The sequence below is a fragment of the Microcaecilia unicolor genome, chromosome 6, assembly GCF_901765095.1.
Source record: "Microcaecilia unicolor chromosome 6, aMicUni1.1, whole genome shotgun sequence".
In the NCBI taxonomy this organism is placed as follows: Eukaryota; Metazoa; Chordata; class Amphibia; order Gymnophiona; family Siphonopidae; genus Microcaecilia; species Microcaecilia unicolor.
In genome coordinates, this window is record NC_044036.1 from 80,369,775 (window position 1) to 80,388,418 (window position 18,644).

Consider the following 18,644-nt stretch of genomic DNA (forward strand, 5'->3'; position numbering starts at 1 on the left):
ACGTATATATCAAAGTATGGAGTACAGAGAAATCCAAATAACTATAAATTGATTGTAGATATAGAAGGAGCTGTCTTCTATATCTACAATCAATTTCCAATCATTTGGATTTCTCTGTACTCCATACTTTGATATATATGTTTGTTATCTCATGATTGGATTACTGTAATACTGTTTAAACTGACAGCTATCCAGTGCAACAAATTGCGGAACTTCCATACAACTTGGGAACCATACTCTACATGCAGAGAAGCACATCATGACTGAGACCCATCTTAGGTTATATTGGACTGAAGGCCTCAAGGACTTATGGTAGGGGAGGGTGGGGGGGGGGTTCATAGGGAGGGAGTTGAGCATCTTTAGACAGGGTCAGGTTTCTTAAAACAGCTTTGTGCCAAAGAGTGATGGTATAACATTTGTCTAGCATGACCCGTGCATATATTCACAATTGTGTTTTTTCTTTTTGCATTGCTCAACTTTGTTTAACCGGTTTTTCAATTTATAATAAAGTTTAATAAAACAACAACAAAACCAATGAAACAGTGTAGCATAAAGAATAAGGCTTACAAGCAGTGAGCTGTCTTTCCCAAGCACCTGCAGCCTGACACACAGGCTGTTCAGTTTTAGTAACTTGCATTTGTGAGCAGCTTGTGTGTCAGATTGCAGGTGCTTGGGAAAGACAGCTCACTGCTTGTGAGCCTTATTCTTTGTGTTACACTGTTTCATGTTAAGCCTCTGACGCAGCCCTTGAGAGGGTGAAACATGGCCATTTTGGGAAGTTAGAGGAAGCTGTATGCTGATTTTATGTATCTGCATTGAGTAAATTTTATTTTACCATGTGGATCTGCTTTTCTTTTCTGCTGTTCTGGATCTTGCAGACCGCTTGCCTGTGTGCTTTTTGGGACTTTATGCATTATGGGCCAGATTTAGTAAATGGTGCCCAAAATTAGGTGTCGTTAAGGTCCACGCTTCGTCAGATCGGAAAAATGATAAGGGGATCTATAATGAAAAGCATGAAAATGTCTCAATTATAGAGAGGAAAAGGCCTTCTGGTGGTGGAGAGGAGGAGACCAGCCAACCCATGGAGGTAACACATGGACCATAGACCCTGAAGCAGGTCCACGAAACGGCGGCCATCGTTGGTCGTGGCCGATGTGTTAGAAGGATCCGCACGATACGATACCAGACAAAGTTAAGTGCAATCCGGTTTTTGTCAAATTTTTACATTTTGAATGAGATAAAATAAAAAATTAAAAAGAAAGAAGAAAGAACAATATTTAAAGTAGGTTTTTGGGCCGATGATGACGAAGTCCAGCCCCTAACAGCAATGTTTTTGCTGGGGGCTTCTCGAGGCCTTTTCCTCTCTATAATTGAGACATTTTCATGCTTTTCATTATAGATCCCCTTATCATTTTTTGTTATAATTTTTACATGTAAGTAAGAGGATGATCACCTCCTGATGAGATCTATAGTTTAATACCTAGTATATATAAGTGAAACATCAAAGCATTTCAATGGCGGTCTAACAGGATGGGGGTGGATAGGTGAGAGACAGGGAGATTTGCAAGGAGACAGGAGGGTGACAAACAAAGCAGTACATTTTTATGGTTTATAATGGGCTAGAAAACCCAGATCTTTGTTAAATCCTATCTGGTGGGTGTCAAAATATTTGATCATTCTGACTTCAAAGGCCTTATGTTCCTGTATTGTTTTAAAGTTCAGGATTCTTACTATGAAATCACTGATACAGTATTCTGGTTTTGTAAAGTGCCGTCCCACAAGCGTGACATCCTGGCTGGCACTGGCATTTTTCATATGATGTTTATGTAAATTAAATCTTGTCTTTAGCATCTGGCTTGTTTCTCCAATATAGGAGAATATATTGGAGAAACAAGCCAGATGCTGAAGAAGAACGGTTACCTTCGAAAGCTAATCAAAAAATGTATTAAGTCAGTCTAATAAAAAAGATATTTTCTTTTCTCTGTTTTGATTTATTTTTATTTATGGCTAAGTGTAAACTTATGCAAATTCTAGACATTTACATGTGCAAGAGGCATATAAATTCAATCATCCATATTATAGAATTCTTATATCACCCGGAGTCTATATATGGTGCACAAAATTGTGCACAACTTAATTGACAAATGAGTAGTTAATTGGTAATAATTGGACACTAACAGTCAATTACTGGTGCTAATTGGCAACAATAAGAATTTATGCATGCATCTTTGTAGTCAGTATTCTAGAAAGATGAGTGTGAAAAATTTACTGGCAGATCTGAAAAGGGGTGTGGCCATAGGATAGGCATGGGCGGGTCAGGGGCATTCCTAGAATTTGTGCACAGTGTTATAGAATAAGGCAGATCTGCACCTAACTTAGGCAGGAGGGTTTATACAAGGTTTCAGTTGGTATAAATTCTCACACCTAATATTGGGCGCAGATCCCAGAGCTAAGCGCTATTCTATAAATGGCATCCATCTTTGAGCGCCGTTTAGTGGTCTTTTTTTGTGCCCACATTTGGGCACCATTTAAATAATTTAGTCCTATGTGTGTTTGCATGTGCGTAATAAAGTACAGATACATCACAACTCCTTCCCAACTCCATGTCTCTACTACCTATGTGCAACATGTATATAAGTATGCACATTATTTTCATACCATTTTAGAAAAGCCCTCTTTTCCACATGTTAAAAAAAAGCTTTACATGTGAAATAGCATTTCTGAAATGAACCCTAAATCAACCATCAAAAACTTCTATCAGATTGGTAAGGCATGCACAGTTTCACTAAAACCGCAGGCAATGCATAGAGAACAGCAATGGAGAAAGGCTTCAGCTGACGGGGATTGAGGACTCCCGCTAGCCAAGGTATGAGGGGTTGCAGTGTGGCAGGGGTTGCGGCAGGGATGTGGGCCAAACTGTGCCCCACCCACACTTTGGGCTCCGGACTTCCCAAACGTTGAGGTCTGGCTATGCCCCTGCCCCAGCCGCTGTGCGAAAAAGACCAATAGCCAGTGGGAAATCCAGAAAAGTAGGCCTTCATATCTGAAAAGTGGATTAAAGGCTTACTTGGTACAACATCTATATATATAACAGTCATATTAGTTCAATGAAAGGTATCCCCCTCTTGAAAGAATTCCAGCCAATATCTGGTGGCAGTCACCATGTTTTTGGCCACCAGATAGTCAATGCTGGGCCATGTACAGGCCCCACACTGAATATCAAGGCATATGCAGCCGGATAACACTGTTGTGATTAAGTACAATATTTAGCACTTAACTGCATAAGCTGAACTACATAAAGATAAGTGGCTCAATTTATATGGCAATCTTATGAAGTTAAGTGCTGAATATCAACCACATAGGTGGTGACTCCACCCCCAGGAACACCCACAAATTAACTGGTTCTGGCCTATGCACCAACTATGGATATTCAGTGGCACGATCTGTTTAAGTGCCACTGTGTGTTCACAGTTAGCCCCAGAAAGCAATTTAAACAGGCCAGAGCCTCTCCTGGACATTTAAATAGCTTTGAATACAGGGAGGATTACATATTTTCCAGTGCCAACAAAGCTACTATTACACTGAGCTATAATATTTATAATTAGCTCTGGAAAATGTTGAATTGTTTTCAGCCAATTTAAAATAAAGCATTGAATCTCAACCCAACCCCAAGAACCTTCTTGCCAGTCAGGTATTCAGGATATCAATAATGAATATGTATGAGAACATTTTACATACTATGAAGGCTGTGCAGTGAAAGTACTATACTATATATATTCTTATATTCCACTATATTCAAAAAGATTCTAAGCAGAGAACATGTTAGGGACTTCTACTACTAAGGCGTGCTAGCGTATTTAGTGCATGCTAATATTTAGGGTCAGTTAAACATTAGAGACGTCCATAGGAATATATGGACATCTCAAACATTTAGTGTACCCTAAATATTAGCACACAATAAAAACGTTAGCACACCTTAGTAAAAGACACCCTAGATTCCTTCAATCAAGGAAGAATACAATAAAGTTAATAAGTGTAATTTTAACTCTTAATCTCATTTAGTCTTATAGATACCATTTTCACTAAACAGCAATGTTTTTAATACTCTTCTAAAAGTATAGTAAAGCTGTGGAGGGGCATTTTTGAAAGGGACGTCCAAGTATTGATTTGGACGTCCTCGCAAAACATCCCAATCCAGGGGCGAGGAAACCCGTATTTTTGAAACAAGATTGACATCATCTTTCATTTCGAAAATACCGTCAGGTACGTCCAAATCCTTAAATTTGGTTGTCCCTAGACATGGACGGTTCTGATTTTCGGCGATAATCGAAACCAAGGACATCCATCTCAGAACCGACCAAATGCAAGCCATTTAGTCGTGGGAGGAGCCAGCATTTCTAGTGCACTGGTCACCCTGACATGCCAGGACAACAACCATCCAAGTGCTCATCAGGGATGTCCTTCTTTTTTTCGATTATGGGTCAAGGACGTCCAAGTGTTAGGTACGCCCAAGTACCGCCTTTGCTACGCCTCTGACATGCTCCCGTAAACTTTGGCCATCCCTGCGACGGAGTGCAGTTGGGAACGTCCAAAATCAGCTTTCGATTATACCAATTTGGATGACCCAGGAAGAAGGATGTCCATCTACCGATTTGTGTCGAAAGATGGGCGTCCTTCTCTTTCAAAAATGAGCCCAATAGTCTCCTAATAATTAAAGGTATATTATTCCACAATTTAACCCCCTGATACGAAAAAGATTCCAGAATTTATTTTTTTACAACACACTTAAAAGTAGGATAATTAGGCTTCAAACAATGTTCTGACCTTGCCAAAATAATGGAAGCAGGAAAATTCAAATAATTAATCAATTTGTCGGAACACTTGCCATACAATGATTTATATACCATACAAATCATTTTAAATTGTATTCTTAAATTTACAGGAAGCCAGTGTAATTCTTTCAATAAATGTTACACACTATCATACTTTTTCAAACCACATATCTGCCTATGCTTGAGACAATGTTGAGAACTACTATTATAAAGTATGTTATAAGATGCACTCTTACCAAGAAATCGGACCGTTCTTCTCACCAATGGGTTTATATAACAACAGTCTCCAGTTAAAATAGTTTTTTCCTGGTTTTCAAAATCTTTCGTGGCCACCTGTAGGCAAAACACTACAGTTTCCCCCACGATTATCTTGAGAAAAAAAAGTGGAAAATTAAAATTTTGTAAGTACAAATACAATGCAGATAAAATACTGTCAAGTCCAAACTGCCATTTTTCATTAATAATGCAATGTTTCATAACATTCTATGAAATAAGACAAGCTAACTTGACACTGATTTATGCAGTATACCTCTACCTTAAATCGATATGTGCAGTGGGGATGGTTGTTGGAAGGTGGTTTTCTAATTATATATTTACTTTTTATTCTACTTGTGGCTCTGGCATATTCAATTGACATTGATGAATGTATTCTAAGACACACCTGCTATTTGACTGATACAGGATAGCTACTTGACAGCTACAAGTTAATACTAACTTACCCTCCCCTTTTATTCATTCAATTCGCAATATGTAAAAGAAAAATAGAAATACAGGGTCGATCTCCAGTTTGAAGAACTTCTGAAGAAAAAAAATTATCTTTGATGCTATTAAAGACTGAAACTGGAATCAAATCTGGCACTTTTCACTTGGTTCCAAAATTATAATATCCGGGGTTTTAAACTGTCTTTGGTTTCTTAATCTTTCAAAACCATATATTTACAAGAAACCTATTTTCATCTATCATTTTTATTAAAACATCCCTTTAATAATAATAGTGAGATTTGTGCTCAGTGTACAGCACATTACACATGACCGTGGTCAAGACTCAAGGTTTGTAATGCTTTCATCCTACCATCATAGCACAAAAAGCCCTAACCATCCTACCTAAGAAACAGTCCCCACCTCCACAATTCATTCAAGAATTCAAGCAAAATATAATGAATCACACTTAGATTTCATAGGTGGTGGGCTAGTTTGTATTTATGTACAGCTGTATCCAGAGTGCAATAGTGTTGTACAGATGTTGTCTATAGACCACCAACGTAAATAGAGAAACTGAACAGAGATCTGACCATCGATAGCCAAAAGTTGGGAATGAATGAGGACATGCTGTTGCTATGAGATTTCAACCTGCCAGATGTGGATTGAAATGTCTCATCTGCAGAATCAGAAAGAAGTAGAGAGATCATGGATGCATTTTAAGGTGCTGTGCTCAGACAAATGGTGATGGAGCCCACAAGGGAGAAAGTGTATCTAATATCCAGATAAGTGCCCATCTGGGCAGTAGTAATCATCATATGGTGTGGTTTCAAGACCTAAAGCAGAATGGAGACACACAAAACTCAAAGTGCTGAATTTAAAACATTCTGATTTTAGTAAAATAAAGGAGTACTTGAACATAGAGTTGGTAATAAAGGAGAAGATAAGGGGCATAGAAAGACAGTAGACCAAGCATATACACTTCCATTCCTACATGTGTTTTAGAAAGTGCTCTATGTCAACATCCTTTTCTAAAATGCTACCGGACTTTGACACATCCTGACCTGGATATCCCAGTTTGTTCATTCTTTCTAAATTCTGCCTTCAGAATTGGCATCTAGAATATAATATCCCTAAAGAACATCGTTGTAAAATGATTTGCTCTATTAGATGAAGCATATAGTTAAGCTCTGGAACTCATTGCCAGAGCAAGTGATAAAAGCAGTTAATGTAGCTGGATTTAAAAAAATGTTTAGAGAAATTCCTGGAGAAAAAGTCTATAAATCATTAAAGTAGACCTGAAGAAAGCCACTGCTTTTCGGAACTGTCGGGTACTTGTGATCTGGACTTGCCACTGTTGGAAACAGGTTACTGGGCTAGATGGACATTTGGTCTGACCCATTAGGGAAATTATTATCTAATCTAATATAGGCATTTCTATTATGCTTTACAAAATGTAAGCAAATGGAACATTCTCAATAATTAGTCACAATGTGTCAAAGTATCAATACTGCTTGACTAATACACTATATTTTTTTATTTTTTTCTTTAAGTACACTACAAACACATTACTGTGTGCATTAAAATTTACAATCTTTATTATGAAACTAGTAAAAAAGGCCCGTTTCTTACAGAAATGAAACGGGCGCTAGCAAGGTTTTCCTCGGAGTGTGTATGTTTGACAGAGTGTGTTTGACAGTGACTGTGTGTGAGAGCGAGAGTGACTGTGCGAGTGTGTGTGTGTGACAGAGAGTGAGACTGTCTCCTCTGTCCCCTGCCCCCCCCTCCAGCCACTCAGCGATTCTTCTCTCTCCCCTGCTCCCCCTCCAGGCACCCAGCGATTCTCTTCTCTCCCCTGCCCCCCCTATCCAGCCACCCAGCGATTCTCCTCTCTCCCCTGCCCCCCCTCCAGCCACCCAGCGATTCTCCTCTCTTCCCTGCCCCCCTCCAGCCACCTAGCAATTCTCCTCTGTCCCTTGGCCCCCTGTAGCCACCCAGCGATTCTCCTCTCTCCCCTGCCCCCCCCTCCAGGCACCCACCGAGTCTCCGTTGCTCCTTTGAAAGCCCTGTCCATCTGTAGCCTTCCCTTCGAGTTCGTTCCCTCTGAGTCCCGCCTTCTGATGTCATTTCCTCTTTCCGCGAGGGCAGGACTCTGAGGGAATGAACTGGAAGGGAAGGCTACAGACAGGCAGGGTTTTCAAAGGAGCAATGGAGACTCGGTGGGTGCCTGGAGGGGGGGGGGGCAGGGGAGAGAGGAGAATCACTGGGTGGCAATGACGGACCGGGCAGGCGGGTTGGGCATTTTTTACAGACCATTGATTGGTTCCTTGTTCTTGTGATGTTACGGGACAGTGAGAGCCAATGAAACGCTGAGTTACAGACTTACGAACCCTACACTGCCACAGTGCCACGGAGTCAGCTTCAGAACGTTGGAGGTGCTTTTTATTATATAGGATCATTCTAATCTAACAATAAAGCACTCTCTATCAGATGCTCTCACAATATCCTCTCCACATGACACATTCTGCAAATGCCCTTCTTCAGTACTAATAATCAAAACAGCTGTGGCACAATCATCAGGTGTTCCAGATTGGTGACCCGTTTCACCATACAGTTCCCAATGTTCTCCTTCCCTCAAATCAGGGACATCACATGTTAGATTGATTTCATAATATTCTATAACTATGTGCATAAATTTTTGAATGCCTATGAAACATTCATAAACATACCTCTTTTGAACTGCATGCATTTATTTTGAACTGCATGCTTCACCATTTAGGCGCAGTTCATTATTGAATGCACTTACTGAGTTGTACACGTAACTTGCAATTATTGTCAAGTAGTTCTCATTATTGCTTGTTAAGTGCTGTTAAAATGCTGATTGCCTTGTTGAGCCAATTAAGTTACGCGTGTAGTTTTAGAATGTGCAGGATTATGGCACACAAATCTAGGCAACAAATACAGTGCCATGTCGAGTTTTGAACATTGAGTCTTGAATGTTGATATTTATTTATTTGTATGTACATGATTGGACTTTTATATTCACATCATTGTGTATGATTTTATACAAATTGTATTTTTAAATACCTTTTTTTATGTCACCTTTATACATATTTTGAGTAATAAATTTTATTGTATTGTTCCTCAGGCTTGTCTAGCCTTCCTCTGTTGCCACTTCTTTGTGCACAAATCTAGGTGCCATATATAGAATCTGGCCCATAGTGGCCCTTTTCCTAAAGGTTTGGGGGTGCGGCAATGGGCTTGCCATACCCCAATTTGGAACTACAGCTGGGCTACCACAGGAGCCCAGTGGTAGTTTCCACCCCCACTGCACATGAAAATATTTCTATTTTTGTAGCACTGGTGCTTACCCAGTGGTAATTGGGTAGCACCATGTGCTGCCTGGTTATCGCTGGGTTAGAATGGGAACCGTTACCGCCACTTCAATGGGTGGCGGTAAATGCTCCCCCTCCCCCGAAATGGCTGCACGGTAAGAGGATTTTGTCCAGAAAAAAAAAGACAGCTTTTTACTTGCTGCGGTAAAAGGGGGCTTCACGTCAAACACACACGCTGATGCTAGCGCAGGCCTCCTTTTACCGCAGTTTAGTAAAAGGATCTCATAGAGCGAAGGGAGTTAACTCCACCTCCTTTTCTTGGTGAGCTATTTGTGGAGTACTCAAGGGTTCCCTCTTATCCTTTATTTTATTTAATGTGTTCATGAATCCTTTTGGCCTATGTCTAAGTGAAATTGGCATTTATTTCTATTTTTATGGATATAATTAAAAAAGGGGGAAGAATAATCCACAAAACTGATAAAGAATATGTACGCACTCAAATGTGGAACAAAAGATCAAACACCTAGTGTCCAGTTAATCACTTTCACTACATTAAAAATAGTAGAAGAAAAGGCCTCAGAAGTTTGCGGTACACAATTGTTCATACAGCACCATGCAGGCATAAATTTCAATCAATGGCCACAAAAACCTCTCCCTCCTTACCATATATACTCTGTTCTTATTCTATATCCATCAATCTATTCAATTTTTTACTTTCTATTTTTCAAAATCATAAAAGCAACACACTTATTTCATTGGCTGTTCTTTAGCACTTCCCAACGGGAACCCATTTCACATCAAGGCTTCATCAGGGGTATTTTGTGCATTTAAGGACTGCTTGCATTCCACATACTTCTGAGGCCTTTTCCTCTCCTATTTTTAACGGTAATTAATTGGACACTCAGTGTTCGATCTTTTGTTCCACATTTGAGTGCATATCTATTCTTATGCTGACATTTTATTAGTACTTCCTATTTTTGAAGATGTTACTTCGATTTATTCTCTGCTGTCTAAAGCTGTTGATTTGGTAGAGTCTTGGATTCCATCTCACTGTTCAAAGTTAAATTCATAAAAACTAAATTGTTTTGGTTGGGCAATTCTTTTTCATTAAAACCTAAGGGAAATCCTTCAGTTCTGGGTATTGATATTCCATTGGAGAACTGCGTAAAGATTTGGTGCATTGTTTTTGAATTCTACTCTTTTTTTTCAGAGTTTCAAGTAAATTCAATTGTTAGTAAGGTATTTTTTTTAATATGAAAGCTCAGCCAAATTAGATAATGTTTACAGTAAAGGAGGAGCACTTTAGCTTTTTGGTGCAATCATTGATATGATCACATTTAGTTTATTGTAAAATTCTTTATCTGAGGTTGCCAATGAAGCTTTTATCTAGATTGCAAGTTCTGCAGAATACCACAGCCAAATTTATATTCAAATGTCAAAAATCTGATAGAGCTTCACCTTACCTTACACTGGTTATTTATAAGAGCTAGGATTACCTTTAAATTGTATTTTTAATATTGAATATTTTCAATGGTGTGTTCCGTCTTTACCTGTTGCATTTTGTTTCTATTCTGCATCTTAATCAATCTTTATGTTCACATGTTAATTGACATAACTTTTCCTTCTTTTAGTGTGATCAGTGTTTTATGTGTATTGGTGTATATATGTTTTTACTTTTCTGTATATTTTATTGTACTTTGCGTTGTTAAAGGAGGGCAAGAAATACATTTCAGGCTAGATTCTATATATGGCACCTGAAAATTCCACGCAGAAAAAAAATGTACACCTAGACGTATTCTCTGAAGCACACTTATATTTTATAGAATAGGCTTAAACTTCTGCGCAGTACATAGAATATGCTGAGCACCTCTCCCCGTGACTAAATGTTGTGGCCATTTACACCATGTTTTACTTGGCATAAATCCTGATGCCAGTGGCGTTCCTAAGGTGGCTGACACCCGGGGCGGATCGCCGATGCGCGCCCCCCCCCACCCCAGGCGAAAGGCCACCTCCCCCCGGCGAAATTACACCCCCCCCAGGTGCATTTTTACCTGCTGGGGGGATGCCGCACGCCTGTCGGCTTCGCTCGTTCCCTGCTCCCTCTGCCCCGGAACAGGAAGTAACCTGTTCCGGGGCAGAGGGAGCAGGGAATGAGCGTTGCCGACAGACGCGCGGCAGCCCCCCCCCCCAGCGGCGTGCACCCTGGGTGGACCGCCCCCCCTTGGTACGCCACTGCCTGATGCCTAAATTAGGCACAGAGCAGGTGTATTCTATAATAAAATGCATAGATTTTCAAAACGCCAGCACCCTACCCATGGCCATGCACCCTTTTCAACTAGGCAACTTAGAATTTAAGCATACCAAGTTAATACACTTAGCAAGTCATGCACATAAATCTTAATTAATGTCAATTAGTGCTGATAATTGATATTTAACATCCAATTGATAGCGCTGATTAGCTAGTTAACCAATTAAGGGCCCTGTTTACTAAACCGCATTGTAGGCGCGCTAGCGTTTTTAGCACATGCTAATGCTAGAACACCCATATATTTGCATGGGTATCTCTAGTGTTAGCACACGCTAAAAATGCTAGCATACCTTAGTAAACAGGGCCCTACGTTACATGCACCGTTACACAATATGCTTTGATTTCTGCATGGAAATTAAGGCGTGATATATAGAATCACAGGGTTTAACCTTAACCTTAAATTAATTACATGTGTTCTAAGGGAAGGCTGGCAAAGTATTTTCTTATAAGGTAGCACAGGAATGGAATGCTCTTCCATTAGAAATAAGCAGATGTTCTACATATATTCAATTTTGTCATTATGTTAAAATGTTCTTATTTAAATGCTTCTTTTCATAGGCGTAGTTTGACTGTTTCATTTGGGGGGGCAAAAAATGGGCGGAGCATATTAGCATATCATTTGCATATATACATATGCAAATGAATATGCTAATATGGAGGAAGGAAATGAAATTTACAGGCAAAATATCACAGATGCACATTTCAAAAAGCTGACATTTCAATTAATAAATTATGAATAAAATAAACTTTTATTTACCTTTGTTGTCTGATCATGTAGTTTTTCTATTCGCTTTGATCCCAGTGTCTTCTGTTTTATGCAGTGTCTTCTTTCCAGTAGGCTTCCCTCTGCTCCCCACCCTCCCAGTCCCATCCATCTCTTGCTCCTTCCCTCTGCTCCCCACCCCTCCCAGTCCCATCCATCTTCTGTTCCTTCCCTCTGCTCACCATCCCTCCGTCCCATCCATCTCTTGCTCCTTCCCTCTGCTGTGCCTGACCTCTCCAAATCCCATCCATCTCCTGGTCCATCCCTCTGCTCCCCACCCCTCGCAGTCCCATCCATCTCTTGCTCCTTTCCTCTGCTCCCCACCCCTCCCAGTCCCAACCATCTCTTGCTCCTTCCCGCTGCTCCCCACCCCTCCCAGTCCCATCCATCTCCTGCTCCTTCCCACTGCTTCCCACCCTCCCAGTCCCATCCATCTCCTGCTCCTTCCCTCTGCTCCCCACCCCTCCCAGTCCCAACCATCTCTTGCTCCTTCCCGTTGCTCCCCACCCCTCCCAGTCCCATCCATCTCCTGCTCCTTCCCACTGCTTCCCACCCTCCCAGTCCCATCCATCTCCTGCTCCTTCCCACTGCTTCCCACCCTCCCAGTCCCATCCATCTCCTGCTCCTTCCCTCTGCTCCCCACCCCTCCCAGTACTATCCATCTTCCCTCTGCTCCCCACCCCTCCCCCCCGCGCGAGGTCCAAGATGGTGACTCCGTTTACCCCCTCTCTTCCTCCCTCCCTCCGGCGCAGGCAGCAGTCTTTTCCAGCGTTCCTGGCAGCTGTAGCGATATACACGCTGCCTTCGGTCTGCCCCGGAAGCCTTCTCTTCAAGTTCCTGTTCCCACCTATGCGGGAACAGGAACTTGAAGAGAAGGCTTCGGGGCAGAGCCAAAGGCAGCGTGTACAACGCTACCGCTGCCAGGAACGCTGGAAAAGACTGCTGCCTGCGCCGAAGGGAGGGAGGAAGAGAGAGGAGTAGACGGAGACGCTCCTCTCCGTCCGCTTGGCTTCCCTGCCCTCTCTGTCTGCGTCCCGCCCGAAAGGAAATGACGTCAGAGGAAGGCGGGACGCAGATAGAGAGGGCAGGGAAGCCAAGCGGACGGAGAGGAGCGCGTGCCTGCATGTGTTTTTTTTTTTTTAAACTTTTTTTTTTTTTTTTAACTAATGGCGCGGCAGCGCCTCGCGTCATTTGGGGGGGCACTGCCCCCCCTCGCCCCCCCCAGTCTACGCCTATGCTTCTTTTGAAGATTGTGATGGGGTTTTGTTTGTTTTTATTTTTAATTATATTGTTAACTTATACATTAATATTTTGGCATTATTATTTGCTTTGTTATTTCAATTGGTCTTATGTTTTTGATTTTGAATTTATACTTATTGGGCCCGATATTCAAAGTGTTTTAATTGGTTGGCAACTGCCGCTGACTGGTTAAATCGCACATATCCGGCTATTGGTGAGTATTGAATGGGAGATAAGTTATCTCCTCTGAATATTCGTGGTTAGTGCAAAACTGGGAGCTGGAGATCTCAAGGGTGTTCTGGGGGTGGGTAACACTTAGGACCAAATATTTAGCACTAACTGGGCAAGGTTAGCACATAAATAGGAATGCATAAATAGCTGTCCTATCTTTACATGCTAGCTGATGGCCAGTTATTTTTTATTTTTGTTACATTTGTACCCTGTGCTTTCCCACTCATGGCAGGCTCAATGTGGCAGGCAATGGAGGGTTAAGTGACTTGCCCAGAGTCACAAGAAACTGCCTGTGCTGGGAATTGAACTCAGTTCCTCAGGACCAAGGTCCACCACCCTAACCACTAGGCCACTCCTCTCCCCTGGCAGCCAAAAATGAAACCGGATATTCTATACCTGTCTCTGGAAACGGCCAGGCATTGAATATCCAGGTTCAGCATAGGTGAAAATCAGCTGGCATTATGTCTTGTTACTTTATACTATTACAGTTTTGTTGTAATCCATTCTGGACCATGTGAGATAAAGCCAGTGCTTTTTTTCTGCTGGTACACGCCGGTACGGCGTACCGGCACCTTTTTTTCTGAAGGCTGGCTCAACTGCATTGTAAAGATGTCAAACCAGATATCAGCTACTTGGAGCACGGAATGTGGGGTTCCACAGGGATCCCCAATATCATCAATACTGTTCAATGTAATGATGGAACCACTCAGCAAAAACCTGGAGACAATGGGCCTCTATCCTTTCATATATGCAGACAATGTCACCATCTACATACCATTCAAAAACAGCATCACAGAAATATTGGACAAAGTGAAAACATGCCTGGACATTATGGAAAACTAGGCAACTACTTTCAAACTCAAACTAAACAGTGAGAAAACCAAATTCCTAGTCCTATCCAGTCCACACAACACCACAGCCCAGCAAAATTTCATAGTCAACAATCAAGCAAATCGAAACACAACTGAAAATACTGAGAATTATTTTAGACAAACACCTATCAATGGACAATCAAATATCAGTTGTAACAACAAAATGTTTCAGAACTCTTTGGAAACTAAGAAGAATACGAGACTATTTTCCCAAGCAATCATTCTGGATACTGGTACAATCAACAATACTATCTCAGTTAGATTACTGCAACGCAGCGTGTATAGGGTGTAAGGAAAGCCCAATAAAATCACTACAAACCATCCAAAACACAGCAGCTAGACTGATTTTCAAAAAGTCAAAATATGAAAAAGTTACCCCACTACTTGAATCACTACACTGGCTGCCAATCAAAGCAAGACTAATCTTTAAAGCCAGCACCCTCATTTTCAAAAGACTGTTTGGAAAGACACCAGAATATATGCGAGACTAAATAGCTTCCGTAAAGCCTTGAAAACCTATCTCTTTAACAAAGCCTACCACGAAAATTCTTAATGAATAGAACACAACCCTTACGCTCCTTTATTCAGAATGTCTCACTGTATAACTGCATAACCTGACCTCCTGTCTTTGATTAACCCTTTGTAACACCAATTGTATTTCTTCTCTCTTACGGCGACGCCATAACAGATTTCTGTAAGCCACATTGAGCCTGCAAATAGGTGGGAAAATGTGGGATACAAGTGCAATAAATAATAATAATAATAGAACTGTCACCAAGAAACACAAGTTCAGAAACCAGAAGTTACCTACTTTTTCACCTACCCAAGTGCAGAAGCATAACGTACAGAACTATCTACACAGCAGGATTCAGCTACCTGGGATCAAAATGATGGAACTCGTTACCAAAAGCCATAAAAAAACATCTATAACTATTTTCAGTTCAGTAAAGAACTGAAAACACAGTTTTTAAAAAAACATTCTACAGCTAATCACACAAGCCACACACATCCTCTGTAGTAAAAACTGTAAAACGACACCATAACCTCACTGTAAATTGTAAGTCACTTTGAACTGAAACTTGCTTTTGGATAATAGTGGGATACAAGAATGCATAAATAAATTAATTAATTACATTAAACTAAGCAAGAATGGGGGAGTAGCGTAGTGGTAAAAGCAGGAGCCAAAACATGAGAGAACCATGGTTTCCTTGCAAGTGTATTGTTTCTTGAATAATGTTAAGTATATCTTTTTTGATCTGTTCCAGTTACAATTCTTCATTGTGGGGAAAGAGGTGGTGTCACCTTGATTTCTAGAGTAAATAACATTGCAATTATGGGCTATAAGGTTTACAGCACAATTCCAGACTAATTCCTGAATTATAGTGATTAAAAGATTTATCTTCTCTGAGACTTTTGTTTCTTGGATCTCCTAGTTTGTGCACTATTTTGTGCATTAAGCAAATAATTGTGATGCTAATAATTATGCATTTCCTTAAGTATGTTACAGCTTCTGTTTTTTTTCTGTTTTATTTGTAAACTTTATTTGAAATGTATTTTTTTTTAAATGAGAGAAATCAGATTACAAATCCCACTAATACTCTTTGTAACCTTAGACAAATTTTTTAACCTTTCATTGCATCAGGAACAAGCTTAAATTTTAAGCCTTCTAGGGACAGGGAATTAACTACTATACCTGAATGTAACTCACCTTGAGCTACTAATGAAAAATGATGAGCTAAATCCAAATAATAAAAATGGTGCTTCAATTTTGTGAGCTGCTGATGAACAATCATGGAAGAATCTGCCATTGATACTATGTTCAAATTTCGATCTTTAGCCTAGAGTGACAAATTGAAACCTAGTTGTCATGGCAACTAATATTCAGCCAGCAGCGGTAATAAGAACATAAGAATAGCCATACTGGGTCAGACCAATGGTCCATCTAGCCCAGTATCCTGTTTCAACAGTGGCCAATCCAGGTCACAAGTACCTGGCAGAAACCCAATCAGTAGCAACATTCCATGCTACCAATCCCGGGGTAAGCAGTGGCTTCCCATGTATATCTCAATAGCAGAATATGGACTTTTACTCCAAGAACTTGCCCAAACCTTTTTAAAACCCAGATATGCTAACTGCTACCACATCCTCTGGCAGTGAGATCTAGAGCTTTACTATTCTTTGAGTGAAAAAATATGTCCACCTATTTGTTTTAAAACTATTTCCATGCAATTTCGTTGAGTGTTCCCTGGTCTTTGTACATTTTGAAAGGGTGAAAAATCGATTCATCTCCACCCACTTCATACCACTCAGGATTTTGTAGACCTCAATCATATCTCCCCTCAGCCGTCTGTTTTCCAAGCTGAAGAGCCCTAACCTCTTTATCCTTTCCTCATATGAGAAGAGTTCCATCCCCTCTGTCATTTTGGTCACTCTTCTTTGTACCTTTTCTAATTCTGCTATATCTTGAAATGCAAAAAGAGTCAAGAATTAGAGAGGCCATCTTCCACAAGATGCGTCCTGACCCCACATATGGGGTGCATGGGTTAGTGTATTGTAATTGAGGAAATGATGGTTGCATCTATGGGATACAAAGATGTAATTCAATTTTGAACTGCAGGAAAGTAGCAATAAGTTGTTCTGAAAGGTATCAAGTACAGTTATTACAGATGAAACCAATTATATTGAATAAAATGATTGATATTACCAAGGTTTGTTCTTTGATCCCTGGACGAAGGGAAATGTAGAAGGTTTGGGCCTTGAAGACAAGGGAAGATGATTCCCTGTGATTACTAAATCCTTCAGTAATTTTAACATCGTTACTGTGGCCAGGAACTGCATGCATTCCCAGCTAAAGTAACACAGGATCCCAGGCCCAAGTCAGCAATGTATAAAAATAGACTTGTGAACAAACAGTGGATCCAAAAAAGGCCTCTCACAATGAGTTTCTTCCTGAACAAGGTCTTTATTCAAATCTGCACAAATGAGGGTCATTTGTGTAGATTTGAAAGACCTTGTTCAGGAAGACACTCATTGTGAGAGGCCTTTTTTGGATCCACTGTTTGTTTGCTTGTCTTTGATCTCCTGTGGAGGAGTGTGGTAGCCGTGTTAGTCCACTTTTAAGGTTATCAATAGAAATCAAACAAAATAAAACATGGAAAAGAAAATAAGATGATACCTTTTTTATTGGACATAACTTAATACATTTCTTGATTAGCTTTCGAAGGTTGCCCTTCTTCCTCAGATCAGAAATAAGCAAATGTGCTAGCTGACAGTGTATATAAGTGAAAACATTCAAGCATTACTATGACAGTCTGACAGGGTGGGAGGAGGGGGGTGGGTAGGAAGTATTCATGGGGATATCAAAGCATAGATATGCTAATCAAGAAATGTATTAAGTTATGTCCAATAAAAAAGGTATCATCTTATTTTCTTTTCCATGTTTTATTTTGTTTGATTTCTATTGATAATCTCCTGTGGAGAAATCACCTTCTGTGGGTGTTTGCTAAAAATAGACTTGCCCCTGATTTTCCAGTTCCCATGTGGACTAGTGGTAAGAATAATGGTTGGCTGGCCCCCTTTTACAAAACCCCATTTTAGTTGCTCTTCTTTGAACCTTTTCTAATTCAGCTATATCTTTTGTGAGATACAACAAACAGAATTGAATGCAGTACTCAAGATGAGGTCGCACTATGGGGCGATACTGAGGCATAATAATATTTGTGGTCTTATTTTGCATCCCTTTCATAATAATTCCTAGCATCCTGTTTGCTTTTTGGCCACCGCCGCACTCTGGGCAGAAGATTTTAGTGTTATCTACAATGACACTTAGATCTTTTGCTTGGGTGCTGACCCCCAAGCTGGACCCTAGCATCAGTTAACTATGATTCAGATTATTCTTCCCAATGTGCATCACTTTGCATTTGTCCACATTAAATTTCATTTTCCATTTTGTTTGCCCAGTCTTCCGGTTTCTTAAGGTCTTCCTGCAATTTTTCACAATCCGCATGTGTTTTGACAATTTTGAATAGTTTTATGTCATCTGTAAATATAATCATCTCACTCATCATTCTGATTTCCAGTTATCTCCCACTGAATATCCGCAGTTAGGTACTGAAACCCCATTTAACTGGCCAGGAGCCATTCCTGGCCAGTTAAATAACTTTGAATATTGGGGAGAAATTCTATATTGGCAATTGCTGTTATAGAATGCTAGCATAAGTCCAGAGTTGCATGCCTAACTAAGGCATGAGCGCCCATGCTAGCTCTAAGGCTGGTATAAATGTTTATTTTATTACAGATAAAACCACCTTTCAGGCAAGCCAAACAAGGTGGTGTGTGGCGAAATAATGGGTTTTCCACCATGTG

The 18,644-nt window shown here is 40.4% G+C and overlaps 1 protein-coding gene across 1 annotated transcript in view; it reads right to left on the bottom strand.

Annotated features, from left to right (window-relative positions):
• PLPPR5 (phospholipid phosphatase related 5) overlaps positions 1 to 18,644 on the bottom strand; it is a 322,161-nt gene that overhangs the window by 96,998 nt on the left and 206,519 nt on the right. Inside the window, exon 4 of the mRNA XM_030207234.1 lies at positions 5,069 to 5,201. Coding sequence (XP_030063094.1) covers positions 5,069 to 5,201 — 133 coding nt within the window. The remainder of the gene's footprint in view (positions 1 to 5,068; positions 5,202 to 18,644) is intronic.